Source organism: Hoplias malabaricus, chromosome 9 (assembly GCF_029633855.1).
Source record: "Hoplias malabaricus isolate fHopMal1 chromosome 9, fHopMal1.hap1, whole genome shotgun sequence".
Lineage (NCBI taxonomy): Eukaryota > Metazoa > Chordata > Actinopteri > Characiformes > Erythrinidae > Hoplias > Hoplias malabaricus.
The window spans coordinates 10970379-10987275 of record NC_089808.1 but is presented as its reverse complement, the minus strand read 5'-3'; the positions used below and the strand labels follow the sequence as shown (position 1 = coordinate 10987275).

At 37.3% G+C, this 16897-nt stretch overlaps 1 protein-coding gene across 1 annotated transcript; it reads right to left on the bottom strand.

Annotated features, from left to right (window-relative positions):
• Positions 1-313: 313 nt before the first annotated feature.
• Positions 314-12397, bottom strand: maf1b (MAF1 homolog, negative regulator of RNA polymerase III b). The gene is made up of 8 exons (XM_066682071.1): positions 11940-12397; positions 10502-10586; positions 4300-4431; positions 3852-4014; positions 3081-3202; positions 2459-2578; positions 2258-2356; positions 314-1712 (listed from the first exon to the last, which is right to left on the bottom strand). The coding sequence occupies exons 2-8, from the start codon at positions 10582-10584 to the stop codon at positions 1688-1690; spliced, it is 744 nt and encodes a 247-aa protein (XP_066538168.1). The 5' UTR covers positions 10585-10586; positions 11940-12397; the 3' UTR covers positions 314-1687.
• Positions 12398-16897: the final 4500 nt, after the last annotated feature.

Below are 16897 nucleotides of genomic sequence, written 5' to 3'. Positions count from 1 at the left end.
CATACGATCAAGAAAATCACAAGTATATCCTATTTTGTATTTATAATTTGGGCTTGCAAACCCTCGCCCCAGGCTGTATTGAGGATTGTTTTGTGAATTTTCATTTATTTATTAATGTATTATTTATTTAGTTCATGCATTTTAATTCTTTTTAAATAAATTTTATTTCATATTCAGTCAGGTCAGAATCTTTCAACATCTCTCGGATATTACACACACTTTAGGCTTTCAGACATTAAAAGACATTAATGTGTTTTAATCCAGCTTTAAATTTGAGATCAAGTTACCATTGCAGCTTAATAACTTTAATTGCTTAGTTTCTTGGGTCTGTTTCACTTCCACGTGAGGAGCATTGGTCATCGTGGAGTATCTCTTCAGACAAAATGAATAGGTCACTGTTGTTATGACAGAAAACTTTATTCAGTGAAAAGATTTACAGAGGCTCGTATATGTAAATCAGGATATCGAAAGAGAACACCTTTTCCATATGACAGCTACATGGTTACATTTTATGCTGTTTCCAAAGGAGGGGAAATATCACTGTAAATACCACGCTGTAGCAATCAGATAACAGAGGAGATTAATCAGTTAAAAAGGCTAATTAATCTGTTCTTTAAGCTCAACCAATAAAACAATAACAGTCAGTGCATTATGAGATACTGTAGACAAGGAGGAAAGCTTAAATGACAGCTGCTTTAAGCTGTATACTGTGGACTTCATGTGGCTTTCAGTGAAAGCAAATGGGTTGCTCTTTTAACAAGTTTTTTATTTTAGAAATGTTTATTTAATTTTAGGCTTCTAAACATAATGCTATACTGCAAGACGTTTAGGGCTTTAAATTCTGTATTAGAATAACTCACCTAACACTAATTAATAAGATGCAACACTTTCACTAATACAGCATGACAGCAGATGTTTTAATCACATATTTCAAATCTTAAATCTCCCCCACTGTTAATGATGAGGCTGTCTCACATTTTAGTACTGTTCACTCACAAAAGGCTCTCCACCTAGGAATCAACAAAGACGCAATAACAATTTACAGAGCGCTCACGCACGGGGCAGAGGGTATACTTCAGTGAGATGAAAAGCTTTCACAGATTAAAATCTCTGAATTTAAAACACAGTTTAAACATAAAAAAGGCAAAGTGAAGAAACAATAAAATCGGTCAGAGAAGCCATTAGTAATGCTAAATAGGGAGAAGAGTGGGGAAAGAAGCCAGTCAATCTTCCTTTTCCCCACATACCATTGGACAGAATTCCTTATATAACTCAGATTAGCCCCTGCCATCTGAACTGCTGGTGTATGCTGGATCATACTGACATCATTTCTTGGGTAAACCAAAAAGAGCAGAAGAAGTGTTCAAGACCATCCTCGAGTCTTTTACGGAATTTGCCCAAACAGTTTATATAAAAGACCTGTTTGAAACCTCCTTGGCATTTTCTGAATGTCCACAAGGGGTCTCCAACATCCAAATGTGTAATCAAAACACATAGATTTTTCAAACTGAAGGTCTCTTATTTCCTTTCCTTTTTTTTGGCATTTAAACGTGCAGATGATAGATAAAATCCAACAGCTGATTGCTGCGCTCCAGGAACAGAAGAGGGTTAAGAAGCAGAGCTGGATCAGAGATGGAGAAACAGGGATGCTTCACTTGCAGAAGCTCAGGCTGTCCCCGAGAAAGCTTTAAACACACAGGGCTCGGGGGAACCTGAAAAAGAGAGAGAGACAGAGAGAATAATGTCAAATCTCAGTAAGAAAAACATGATGTTTAGTATTACCTCATCTTCTCAGGTGTGAATGAAAACGAGAGAGAAAATACACAGGTAAACAGTTGGGTTTTATTTACATGACCTAGAGTGTGATTCTCTTGCTCTTTTTGATCTACCACATTTCTAATTAATTAATAATTAATTGTAATTCTGCCACATTCCACCATACTTGTCACTGTGCCTAAATGACCCATGTAAAGACCGTATGCCATATTATGGGTAGCTGGCATTACCAATTATATGGTATTACTGGTAGCATGATGTCACCACGTAAACAAGACAGAATATCACCTTTATCACAATATTAAAATGTATTATTTATTTCTTTTAATCATTAAAAAAAAAAAAAGATCGCAAATATGATATTGCACAGCCCTACTATAAGAGGGCTACTGATTAGACCTAATTATATATCATAAATTAATTATACATCATGAATACCTAGACAACCTCGAGACTAGGAATAGTTTGTAAATAAACTCACCTGTCCTCTAGAATTCCATCCACTTCTTCATCTTCATCGTCATCCAGCTCCATGTCCAGCTCATTCTCAAGGTGTCCGCGGCCATAGCTACTCAGGACACTAAACAGGGAACAAATATGATCATTGAAAAGTACCAATCTCTCTTCAGCGTTGCTGCCAAAACTGTTGCATGTTTTTTGTGTGAGATTTCTGAATCCTCACCTAATAGAGCGGCAGGTGAAGAATACGATGCGTTTGAGTTTCTTGTTGTAGAAAAAGTAATTGAAGGACCAAAGGCTGCCCTCTTCTCCAAAAGGGTCAGAGTCCAGGTCAGGGTTATAGCTACAAAACACAACAAAGTATACAACTCTACTGCCCTGTAAATAAACAGACAAATCTCCCAGTACATCATTTCTAAGCAAGGGTTTGCAACACCCTTTTGAAAGGCTGACTAAAATTAAATAATTAAATTGACTAAATTAAATAAGCAAACTTTTTTTTAACCAAACTTTTATAATTTTTAAAAAACATAAAAGACAATTTTTCACCAAAAGTCAGAATGAAATCCAGATTAAAAAATAAATTTAGGAAAGTGCCAAAATACAAATTATTTAAGAATCATTTTAAAGTCTTTCATTTCTTAGTACTTATTTAAAACTAAAGAACCAGTAGCAAATAAAATATCTTTGGAATTCATTAATTAATTAATCACCTCGGATGACCAACCATTCTTTGTTGTCAAGGAAATTGGATTTCACTGCGCTTACTATGGCCTGGTTTCTTTTATTTGACTAAACGCTATAAATTAGCATGTAACAAACATACTACGCAGACAGATACGCACCTGTAAATGTCGCAGCTCTGCAGGTTGATCTCCTGGTCAATGGCGTTCCACAATTCTGGCCCCAAAGAGTTAAACTCCTCTCCTACAGCTGAGTACATGCTGCTGTTCACAGCATTGGCCACCTGAGGGCGCAAGAGAAAAAAAAATCAGCAAACAAAACCACAGGCACTCAAAACAAGGCTGACTGCATTCTGAAAACCTCCCCCACTAACCTGCTAAACACTGAGGAAAACTCAACAAGAAAACAGTGAATCTGTATTACAATAAAAGCAGTAATGAGGCTTGTGAGTCTCCGGGTGTGTGTGTGTGAGCAGGATTATCAGGACACAGCGAACGCACTCCTTAGTGCTTCATTCAAGGCTGGGAGTCCTAGAAAGGTCAACTGTCCTTGCACTTCAGTGACCTCCTATGTGGCCAAGCTCCTGTTAAAGTTCTAGCATCTTCTTTCATGGAATAGTTCCTGGCTGTAGTTATTTACAAAAAAAGCAAGTGTCTGTTGTGAACAGTCCTCTTTGTAGTGTTTACAGTTGAATATATGTTGAAAAGGATTTGCAATTCATCGTATTCTGATTTTTTTACACAACATTCCAACTTCAATGGAATTGGGGTTGTACTTTTTCCTTGTACTTTGTAGGTTGTCCTTTTTTATTTGTTACAGTGGAAAAACAACTGACAAAATCTGAAAGCGAGAAAGGACAGAACCTTTAAGTGTGGATAAGTTTGCCTTATGTGGAAAGTGTGTGTTTTTTGTTTTTTTGAGTTTGTACAGACCCAGTTGAGGCTGGGCTCGCGGCTGAACTCATGAGCACGAGCGGCGCTGAAGTCATAATCGGGTCGGAACGACTCGTTCAGCGTTGTGATGAGGTAGAACAGCGTCTTCCTGCTGCATTTATCACTTAGAGGATTTTCCCCGTCATCTCCACTCTTCCCCAACCTGAGACAGAACGGGTGGAAATAATTAATACGTTTGATTATTGCGTTGTTCTCATTCTTCTGCACATTTATGTGTGTATATTCTATTTTTTTATTTGTTTATTGCTTAATATATTGAAACGTACCGCGCACCATAACAACTGTAAACAAGTCTATTAGTGAGGAATTAAACCTTAAACCAGTTTGAGGCAAGTATTTGTGAAAATGTAGCATGGTGGAAATGTAACGGTTGCAGTAGCTGGGATTCGTTTGCTTTTATGTTTGTGTGTTTCTGCAGGTTACTCACATGTTGGGGCTAGGGGCACTGCTTGACTGTGGGGGTGAAAGAGCCTCCAGAACGTGTGGCTCCCCCTCCTGGCAGAACTGCTTAAACATGTGTTTATCATCACCAGCCATTTTACAGGAGTAACTCTCAATCCTGAAAAGAAAAAGAGAAGAGAGAGATCTTTTTTTAATAACAGCTTCATATAGGAGCATGACCATAATCACACACACTTTTTTTTCACACACAAACACACTTCTCTGGCTTGTGCCATAAACTAAAATCTCTGATGTAAAATACCATCAATACTACTGAGCAAGAAATATGGACTCTGACTGGTGCTGTGCCTGTCAGAAGAGTATTATATATATATTTATGTTTAGAAGTTGTTAGTGTTTTCAGTGCCATATAAGTGTACATAAGGTTTAAATACAGTGATCTGCAGCAATTCCAGATTTCTCCTTAATCTGTACACAGACACAGTCTGAAAGGCATGCTGACGGGTGAGGTATAGAGTGTAGGAGCATGACATCAGTCGATGTGAACAAAGCAAGGCACTTTAGGAGTCAATAGCTACAGTAGAGACAGAGTACTGAAGCAGATCTTGCAGTGGTCTTTAGAGAAATGGTGAATGCATACAGTATTATCAACTGCCGGACTGTGGTTGTGTGCTGTAGTTTTACTAATGTGCTTAGGCCTGTCATGAACGCCATTTGTTTTGTGGTCGATGTATTTTCCCAGAAATAATTGCCATAAACAATATTACCATTTTATGCTACTGATATAAATATATAACTGATATCTAATAGTATAATGATGCAATTACAACCCATTAAATGCATTGAATTTTAAGCAAAAATGCTGTCATTAGGAATATTCAGATAATTGAAATTTGAAAGAAAAATATTTTTTAAAAAGTCCTTAATAAATAAATGAAATACATGGCTCAAAAAAAGAAATTGGGAACACTTAAAAAACACCGTTTAACTCCACGTCAATCACACTTCTGTGAAACCAACCTGTCCAGGAAGCAACAGTGAGTGTGAATCAATTTCACCTGCTGTTGTGTAAATGGATCAGACAACCGAGAGGCAACTAGCTATACTGATAATATAAATGGAGTGGTTCTGCAGGTGGTAACCACAGACCATTTCTCTGTTCTCAGATTTGTGCCCTGTGCTCTTCACAGATGAGAGGAGGTTCACACCAAGCGCATGTGACAGATGTGACAGAATTTGGCGACGCCGTGGAGAACGTTCTGCTGCCTGCTACATCCTCCAGCATGAGTTTGGAAGTGGGTCAGTAATGGTGTCGGGAGGCAGTTCTTTGGATGGCCGCACAACCCTCCATGTGCTAGCTAGAGGTACAGTGCCTGCCATTAGGTACCGGGATGAGATCATTTTGGGGATCCTAATAAGGAGCTTGCCCAGGCGTTGTAGGGGGGTTCATACGGCACATGGAGGCCACACACACACCACACTAAGCCTCATTTTAACTTGTTGTGAGGAATTTCCACTGATATTGGATCAGCCTGCAATTTGATATTCCACAAGTTATTTATTTATTTTAGTTTGATTCCAAATCCATGGTATACCCATTTAGATTTTCATTGATCTTTTTTTTTTTGTTCTCAACACATTCCAGATCTAGGATGTGTTATTGTAGTGTTCCCTTTATTTTTTGTGCAGTGTATAACTAAAATAAAACCACTGTATATAAACAGCCACAGGTCAGAGAACGGAATTATGCAAATAAACACAATGGGATGGGTGATGTTGAGGTCAGCAAAAATTACTGTAAAATAATTCAATACTGTATTTGTAACAAGCATTTCATATGTTGTATTCCACGTGTTGCCATTTAAAAAATGTATAAGAATAAAAGAGTAACTGAACTGCTAATACAACAAGAAAATTAGGTAAAATGGCAGTGTAATCTTCAAACTAACATGTAAAAATAAAAATAAAGGCGAACGTTATAAAAAGCAATTAAAATACACAAGGCAAACATATTACATACATTCAGCAATAGAGTGATAACAACAGCACTGTTTCTCCCTCGGTTTAACTTCAGTTTGCACGTCTAATCAGTCAACACATGTATTTTTGCATTTAAAGAAGAAATGTCCAAGTAAATAAGTATGTCCAAGGACAAACGTGCATGAACTGTACCCTATTTTAAGGAAACAAACTAGTTTAGTTAATAAAACACATTAAGAACTGCCCATAGTCTTAAATCTAAATGTGAAAGAACATGGATCAAGTTCCATGTTTAAAAATAGAGAGAGCAACAAAGCTGATAGAATTGTATGTGCCTTCGTATGACATTGTACATGTATTTATATAATGCAAAATCTTCAGTGAGGCAGTGACAAACTCTACAAGATTTGGTCAAAATGGTTAACATAATATTATTCTTTTACCTCCACTCTCAAAACATGTTACCCCAGCTTTCTCCATTTTTATTTTAATCACGTTAAAATTGTTTTTCAAAGCAGTTCAGATGTTTAGCTGTAATCTGATACGATCAGGTTTAAAAGCCTAAAAATAGCTATCTGTTTAAAAAAAAAAAAAAAAAAAAAGAAAGAAGAAAAAAAGGGGTGGGGGGTAATTTGTGTTTATCTCGTACCACTGGCTTGCCTTCTTAAGACAGATCTTGCCAAATAGCTTTGCTTCCTTTTATGGCAGCGCTGAGCGAACATTGTATTGTTAAAGCAGCAGGTGCATGTGAATGTATTTCAACCATACAATCACAATGGGGTGTGCATTTTGATTATCCAATCACAGTGAGTAGATACATATTACACCATATTTGAATAAGTATCCAAAAAGGACAAATAAACAGATGTGATCTTTTATTTTATACTGCATTTACTGAACAAGGTGGAAAAGATCTGAAGAGTTGTGGTTTTGTTGCAGAGCAGAGGCTGCTGTGTCCTATTTCTGGAGGACTGGTGTTTATCTACAGGTCTAAGTAAAGAATGGATGAAATGTTATCCATGCTAAAGGAGATGGGGTTGGTGTGTGTGTGTGTGTGTGTGTGTGTCTGTAGGGTTATGCAATAGAAAAAGTTGTGCGGTCACAGTGCAGACACACTGCCCGGGTCTTATTTATAGTCGAAGGGCAAAAGCCACTTTTTTTTTTTTTTTTTTTTAAATGAGTGTCATGTGATTGAGAACACTGTGGCCTAATTTTCTTTACAACGGCCGTACAAACAGAGCAGCACAAAACATTGTTAGTTAAAGTGTCAAAATCTAAAATATAAAATGTTAAAATTAAAGAACTGATTATTTAATGACAACTCCGTTCTGCTTGTTTTAAGGTCAATTTTGTTCCAAAACATACAATTACCACAATGTTTGAATTTAAAGCTTGTCATATTTAGTTATATATAAATATATTAATGTATGAGAAACAAATCACACTATATTCATACTAAAAGACATCATGGTTTTAAGGCTGCTCTGTGCACTAATCCAATAGGCACTAGTGATCTTGGCAGTTGTATGGAAGACATTGCTCTGTGTGTGGTTATTCAAGGTCAGAATGTCTCACAAACTCTCTCTCTGCGTAGCAGCATTACCCAGGGACTTGCATCAACCCCTCCCCAACACAAAAACACACAGGAGCAATTGTGAAACAAGAAACAAAACAAAGCAGTGATCAATGACAAAGACATTTCTGAAATCATGCCTACAAACTAAAAGCAAAAGTGTTACAGCTGGGTTTACACTGAAAAACAATAAACTTTGAAATAATTTGCCCTACCAGGGATACTCATTTTACATAATCATTCTGTGGTGATTATTGCCTCATTGAAAAAGCCGTCTGGACAGAAACACACTTTACGAGAACTCTTTATGCACTGTGATAGGGTGGAACTAAACTGCTGTACATTAAACATTTGTTAGAATAGGTGTTTCCATGACATCACTAAATGCAGCTCAGTATGTGCACTGTGGAGTGCATGTTTGTGTTCTGAAATTATGTTTATACAACACGGGCTATGCTAAATTCATAGGAAATATCTGTTTTCCATGAGACGTAATACATGGAAGAACAAAAACTACAGACAAAAGGAAGTCAATCATGTCCAATGATGTCCTGTTTACATAACTCTATACAGACCCTGAGACACTGTACTACTCTCTGTACTCTGATATGAAGACATGGCCCTGTGAGTCAGCACACTCTCTCACACACACACAAATATGGCAAGAGTGTAACGTTATAACCCTAGAGGCTCACACCAACACACAGTTCAGTATTTTCCTTTCTGTAAACATACATGATTTAACTCATTTACTTACTAAGGCTTATACCAAAGCCTAAAAAACATATGCACTCGACGACAATTTCCACTTCACTGAAGATTGTTCATTTGTGCGTGTGTTGCTAAAATCTGAGCAGATTTTGCTTTCCAGAATTGTTTGATAGAATTGTTCTGATCTAGTTCTAAAGTCTAATATTCTTTTTTTAATACATTTATTATTTTACAAACATCAGTTCCAAACATTTTGGGGCAGTATGTGAAATGAGAGTAAAAACAGAACCAGAGGTTAATGAATTCTGTTTAAATTACTAAATGTTTTAATCAAACATAACATTTCAAATTTGTTTTAACTGTGTAAATGCAGTCATAGTTTACTCACTATTGCTTTGTGTTCTTTGTTCCATAAATACAGAGCTGTATTCACTGTAGTGTGAGAAATTTTTCTAATGCCTTGTTTGTATTTATTCAGTGGTGCATTTTTTGAGCATATTTCAAGCAAATCTCAAAAAACAATTTCTGTTTTATACACAAGTATAATAACCTTAAAAGTTTTAAAGAATTTCACAAATTTCTAGTCTGAGATTTCCCCATTACCAACATTTATGGAATGGGTTCCAGTGTCTAAATTCAGATATGAATTTGTACTGACAAATCCCAGCTGTGTTCTTGGTTTGTTTCAGAACTGGGTTTGTAAAGATCTTTTAATCTTAATATCTCCTCTATCAATCCTGAAATGTTTTAAAAGTGGACATGACAAAATCAAAAACTTCAGTTTTAAATATTTTGCTTTAATTAAATGTTTTTTTAACCAAAATAAATATATTCTGAATAAGTATCGACAGATTAAGTAAATCAATTATTTAAAACCAACATTGTTCTTGACGTTTAGATTTGTGTCAGAAATAAATGTGGATGTTTATTTGTGTAAAATCTTAAATATTTAATGTCATATACACAGTATCCCCCCTCCCAGCAGATGTGGTCAATCAGCCAAGAAATGCATGTCATGTAATATATTTATGAGTAAGACATCGGATCATGAAAGGTCTGCAAGGTTGCTAAATGTCTTTTATGATGGGCTAGCGTGATAGAAGGGGGAAGTGAAACAAGATATTATTGATTGAAATCATTTTCCCTCTCCTCTGATGCACTATGAAGTAATCTAGGTGATATAATGTGATGAATTGTATTTAATACAATCTGAAGTTCAGCTGCTCAGTTTCAGGGTGTTCTGCATGTATTTAAGAGCATTGGATGTCTGTATTCATGCCGAGGACAAAGGTGACAATCTAATCAGCTTAAATGGTACTTCTTAACACGTACAAAAATACATAAGCCTCACTTTATAACCAAACAGGAAGAGAGAGGGGGACGTGTTGGGGCATGTGGGTGTTGTGAGTGTATGACTGTGAAATGTTTCCAACACGACTGTACAAAAACAGAATGTGCATTAAATTCAAAAGCTCACAGAAACAGATTTGTAGTGTATATACGCATCCACCTCTTAATTTAAACATTTAAAACTTCTTCTGGTACAAAAGTTAGTAGCCTGACTGCAAGTCCAAAGAATTTGTGATAAATTATGTCACATTATATAAAGATATGCCCAGACTATGCCATTGAACTATGTTTATTTCCTTTTGTTTACATATTTTAAAAAACAATATATATTTGTTTAGCGTTCCTAAAATGTACTCACAAAACTTTGATGCATATTGTACAGTAAATGCACATAGCAAATATTTCAACATTTTTGTCACATCTCTTATTCTTCTGGTATATCAAAACTGCACAATTCAGGCAAATATACATCTTATTTTTTCTCATCTCAAATATATTTGTGGAAAATGAAAGGGTGAGGAAGAACCCAACAACAACAACAAAAATGAAAGCTGGAAATTTAGGTCAAACACCACCCCTGGGTTAACCAAAAGCATCAAAACGATAAGGTTACCTGCCAAGGATGTGAGCATCTCCTGTTTCAACACACAGGCGAGAGCTCAGGGCTTCGAAACTCGAGTTCTCCAGAAGCTTCATTACTGAATGTAAGGAAACAACAAAAACAGAACATTAGACAGCACAAAAAATGAAGACAAATGAAGTACAATCTATGTAATGTGTCTCAAGACCGTATTTGACCTGCAAGTGGCTAGTCAAAATATTTCACAGTGGAGATTTTCCCCGTGGGTTTTCTCCCACAGTCAAAAAACACGTTAGCTCAAAAGTGTCCGTAGGTGTGAGTGAGTGTGTGTCGCCCTGTGAAGGACTGGCACCCCATCCAGGGTGTATTCCTGCCTTATGCCCAGTGATTCCAGGTAGACTTCTGCCCCTGAGCAACCTTGAACTGGATAAGCGGTTACAGACAATGAATATCCTTTTCTATGTGACCTCAGGTAACATTAAGTGAACTAATTAATCATTAGGCTACAATCCAACGTTTTAATACACATGAAACTTGCAAACAAATTGGTACCTACAGTGGACAGTGTACAATGAAGTAACTACAATTAAAGCAATATGAGCATTTATATTAGAACAATACTGAGAGATCATCACAATACCATTTCAAATAGTTAAACTTGTAACAATGTGTTTATTGTCACATAAATAAACTGTCGTCAAATAATGTCTTCCGGAATCGAATCGACTCTGCACCCCTCAATTCGACAGAATCGACTGCAATTCATTTTGACCAAAGACTCAACTGTTTTAATACTAAATCTAGTCAGGGTCATAGAAAAATTAAGAAAGTCTGGATAAAACTTATTTCAAGCTTAGTTCATGCCAAAGTGCCATGAAGAATGCAGTCACAAATAAAAGACCGAGCCGACTCCAATTTCGGTTCAGTCGATCACTGGCAACCAGCAGATCTAGAATTACACACGCTTTGAAAAGGGGAACCGACTCCAAGATTCGATTCTAATTCGCTAGCTTCAAATACTGTTCCAAATTCTTGAAAACGACTAGCAATCCTCGAATAAAATTTGGATTTGTGAATGTGAAATTTAGCTAGAAATTAAGGTTAAGTCACAATGTTGTTTTAAGCTTTGTTATAATTACTGAATGTTATACGTAGAACGTTATAACCAACCCAACCCATTTAAGATTAGCAACACAATTTCCTGGTTTGTAAAAAAAGGTTATACGACAAAGAGGACGGTGAAATATACACGGTTCTGAATGTAATGTTAAAACAAGGGGCGTTTGTGATCATTTGTTTGGAACCAATGTGATATGATACTGTAAATAATGCTAAATAAACCCAAAATTAATCGAGTAACATTTCATAGCTACAAAAGCTAGACTGAGCTCAGCTACTCGACAAAACACAACAGCGTCATGTTTACTTGATTTTCGAGCACAAAACACCGTTTGTTTGAAATAACGTTTACCTTTCACTGGTAGTCCACTTGTCCAAATGGAAATAAAGTCAAAACGAGAAGCTGCAGCTCAAACGGTAATAATAATTTTGTCAAAGGTTCAGTGTCGAAGTAAACTAACGTTAATGCTCCACGGTCGTAACATAAATATCCTGTTTACATTCGCTTTTATAAAAAATCCGCTTTCGGACGTTAAACAAAAAAATAAACCGTTAACATCCAGCGATGGTCTTCGCCACTGCAGCTGCATCCCCCTGTTTTTAACCAATAAACTACTGCAACCCGCAATGATGAAAGATCAGCGTCGCTTTTTATAAGGCGACCTGATCCAAATGTGCACAAAAGACGCTTCTTATGTTAAATTTGGGTCTAAAAGCAACGAAAACAACAACAGCGAAGATGTAGGTCGTCTATTCTTCGTCCGTTCCTCTCTTAATCCGACTCGATTCCACACACACACACACACACACTCTCACTCTCTCTCTCTCTCTCTCTCTCTCTCTCTCTGCCCCGCCCAGCCTTTGTTACGCACATACCTCCGTCTTGCTTAGCCACGCCTTTTTAGCGGTATCGAATAAGGCCCGCCAATCAAATCTTTTTTTGAGCTGCCAGTTAACTGTTCTTTTAAAAATCTGATTGGTCCCAGCTGCAGGCTACTCAAATAAGAGAAAATAGGTCATTGGTTAGAAAGAACAACCGCCCACCCACCCTTTGTCAGAGGCTTTCTAAAAGGCCCACATGATCAGACTTACTTCACAAAGATTTTTAAACGTGCCATCCACTTTCCAGACAATACAGTTAGTATATCAAAAGCTACATTCATATATCAAAATGAATGTATTAATTCAGCTTTTGTAATTTCTTTATCCTGGTCAGGGTCATGGTGGATCTACAGCCTACTCAGAATCATTAGAATAAGCAGGAAAAAATCCCAGACAAGGCCATCGCAGAACATCATTCACTAATGACCCTTTCACACATGCACAGTAATCCAGAAATGTTCTATTGTTTACCCAGAGGAGCTGTATGTGGGAACGCGACCTTTCGCAACATTTGTCCCGGACCTTACCCGGACTTTATTGAGAGCTAGTAAATGTTCTGGATAAAGTCAGAGTCAGCACATGTGAGAATGACACTGTAAATGTTCAGAGTTTCTCCTCCACTCTGTACAAGAGTTAAATCACGTGATTCAACTCCCACTGTGAGAGCGCGCCTGAGGCAGATAATCTCCCTCACGTGTGAACAACCATTCCAGGACATCTCCTGACCCGATACTCCAGAGTTTCTCTAGAAATTATCTAGAGTGCATGTGTGAAAGGAGCACAAGTCTCGAGGTGTGGACTTGAGACTCTAGAGCTGTGTGACAGAAACACTCCTTGTAGCCCCGCTGTGCAGCACACATATCATATATTAATTACTGAATTACGTAGCTAATGATTATGTTAAAATGTATTGCATCTACTTTTTTTTTTATTTGCATGCAAACTTGAGATCTATTAAAGTGGACCTCATGGGAAAAATATAAAACAACTAGACTTGCATTTTCTGAAAGTAATAAATAGTGCTTGAAAAGAGCTGGAAGTGTGTGTGTGTGTTATTGTGTGTGAGAGAGCAGGTATGATTTGGGTGGTGGATCATTCTCAGCGCTGCAGAGACACTGACGTGGTGGTAGTGTATTAGTGTGTGTGGCGCTGTATGAGTGGACCAGACACAGCAGTGCTGCTGGTGTCCCCTCACTGTCCACTCTGGTCCACCTTGCAGATGTAAAGTCAGAGACAGTAGCTCATCTGCCGCTGCTCATTGAATGTTGGTCGTCCTTCAACAGTGGACACAGGACGCTGTTGGCTGGATGGTTTTGGTTGGTGGACTATTTTCAGTCCAGCAGTGACACTGAGAGGTTTAAAAACTCCAACAGCACTGCTGTCTGATCCACAACACAACACACACTAACACACCACCAGTGTTAGTGTCAGTATCACTGCAGCGCTGAGAATGATCCACCACCACATTACACCTGCTCTGTGGGCGTCTTGACCATTCAAGAACAAGGGGAAAAGGGGCTAACAGCGTATGCAGAGCAACATATGGACTACAGTTTGTAAATGTCAGACTACAAAGTTCTGTCTGGTCAGTGAAGCTGAGAGAATGGATAGTGATTGCAGAGAGATGGTCATAATGTTAAGGCTGACCAGTGTGTATTTGTGTGTGTGTGTGTGCAGTTAAGATTTGAATCTGAACACTCAACTCATTCATTTAAATAGGGGATTTCTTATAATTAATCGCACATTTATTAAAAATGACAAATCAACTCCAAAAATACATAGCACCCTTCTCAGAATTGAGAGCTTCGAAACGCAAATTGTGTCTGTATATTAAGTGGCTCAGGCTGTATTAATCACAGAAACTGGAGAATAATAATTATAATAATAATAAAACATAAGAAGAAGAGGAATAGAGTGCTTTTCTAGCACTATTGTAAAATATAATAAGAAGAGGAATAACAATATAGTGCTTTTCAAGCACTATAAAAATTACACTAAAGGCTCTTTAAGAAGAGCAGAGAACTTGAGGGAAAAAAAGGAACAAAAAGGGCAGCATTGAGTAATTTTTATTTGGTTAGGAGAAATCTGGGAGTTGGAAAGAGAGAATTTGATGGAGCGTTTCAATGGTGTGTATACAGATAAAGATGAGGCAAAGGAGCTAGAGTTGCCATGGGATATTTCACCATTAGGTGAAATTGAGCAGCAAATGAAGTGAGGTTCAAGATATGATGCATCATGCAAAGGCAGGTTCTTCTCCAGGGTCTAATGGTGAGCCATATCGGGAGTACAAGTATGCACCTGAGGTCTTGAAGTTTTTGTAGAAGTTGATGGTTGTTTGGAAGAAAGGGATCATTTGAAAAGAGTGGAGAAGAGCATGTAGTATTCTTATCCCTAAAGATGCTGTGAGTATAAAACAGTTTCAGCCCATAAGTCTTCTTAATGTGGAGGGTAAGATTTTCTTTAGTGTAACAACACAAGATTTGCTGCTTATTTGAAAGTGAACAAGTTAATTGATACATCAGTACAAAAGGCATGGCTTTCTGGTCCTTCCAACCATTCGTACATAAATATCTAATTTGTACACCAAAGTCTGTTTTGTGTGTGTTTTGTATGAATACAACTTTAAAATATACGATTATAAAGATTTTTGAATATGACTTGAATTATTACAGGTACGAATTCTAGATTATGAGCACGAATTGAAAAGTGAGAAAACACTGTCAAAAATACGTCACCGAACTCACAGGCAATTGAGTCTATATAGTGTGCATGTGTGGTATGCTGCGCTTTATTAAGTGGTGGGGCAGGGTCTGTGTACATTTTATTAGTTTTTTAGGAAACTTAATTTAAAGATGATTTTAAAATCCATTCCATGTTAAAATTTTATGCTAAAAAACATACGTACAAGTCTTTAATTTCACACAAACTGATAATACATGCGTGTTCTCCTCGTGTCTGCATGGGTTTCCTCCGGGTGCTCCGGTTGCCTCCCACAGTCCAAAAACACCTGTTGGTAGGTGAATTGGCGACTCAAAAGTGTTCGTAGGTGTGAGTGTGTGAGTGAATGTGTGTGTGTGTGTGTGTTGCCCTGTGAAGGACTGGCGCCCCCTCCAGGGTGTATTCCCGCCTTGCGCCCAATGATTCCAGGTAGGCTCTGGACCCACCCCGACCCTGAACTGGATAAGGGTTACAGATAATGAATGAATGAACTAGAATTATGATTTCAGGGTCAGTCACAGTGAGGGCTTTCTGTTTATGAGATACTGAAAGAACGATGACAAAAACAGGACAATGCGTTGTAATTTGTTCTTTGCAGCTTTGGTTTTTAAATGTTTCCTTCGGCCGAGTGTTTTAAGTTTTTCTCAATTTTTGCCTCTGGGTTTAGTCATTCTGGGCTTCTCGGGCATGGTCTCTTTTTTCTCGTTTTTGCTTTGCCGTTTTTTATAATAAAATCCAAATTGCTCACGTTTGTCTATAACTTTTGCTTACGTCTAGTCTAGAAACTGAAACTTGGCTTTTTTACACAAACTTCTCAAAAAACTGGGGGCCTCGTTCCCTCCCTGGACAAAAGCGGAGGAACACTGTCCCCACACCCGCCGGTCCCGCACGTTGTATTTTTCTACAACACAAATGAATTTCATTGGAACATAATTAAGAAAAATATAAACATTGTGTAATTTAAACATACAAACTTTAGATTTTCAGTTATGATTAAATTCTAAGTAATACATTTTACATTCGCCTCTTTCTGCTTCACGCCCCAGTTTGAGAACCACCGCTTTAGCTGCTACAAAAGGCATTTTTGGACCAGAAAGAAGAGACTTATTACATTCTCTTAAATTCATATTAATTTAAATTTTTTAGAAGTTTTTATACAGGAAATACAGAAGTTCGGTGCTTCTGTTGATAAATAAAAAAAGCCCCACAATTCACTGGAAACCTAAGTGAAATGGGCGTGGTTTTGTTGTGGTCGGCATGGATTTTACACAGCAGGCTTCTTGTTTGTACAGTTGGAGGCAGGGTTGCCAGATTTTTGCTTATCCTGATAAAATCATGTGTAGTTAACGAGAGAAAATACTTGACGTTGCAGGGTTACTTGACAATTTGTTATTCAAATTTATTTCAAGTAATATGAATGTATTGAAGATTGGAGATGTGTTAGATATTACCTGGAGAAGAAAAAAGTATACATGTTATGTTTTATTTAACAAAATTGTTTGTTAAATAAAAATGTAACAAAATGGGAAATATTTGGGTGTCCAGATAATCACTACATATATAACTTATCTGGACACCCAAATATGTCACATTTATAGGAGGTAAATAATTAAGTTGCCTTAACCACCACCAATGTGCAGCATTCAACAAACGAAACCTACACAGGTGTCACATCTGGGAAAATACAGACTATCAAGTCTTTCTAGAGTG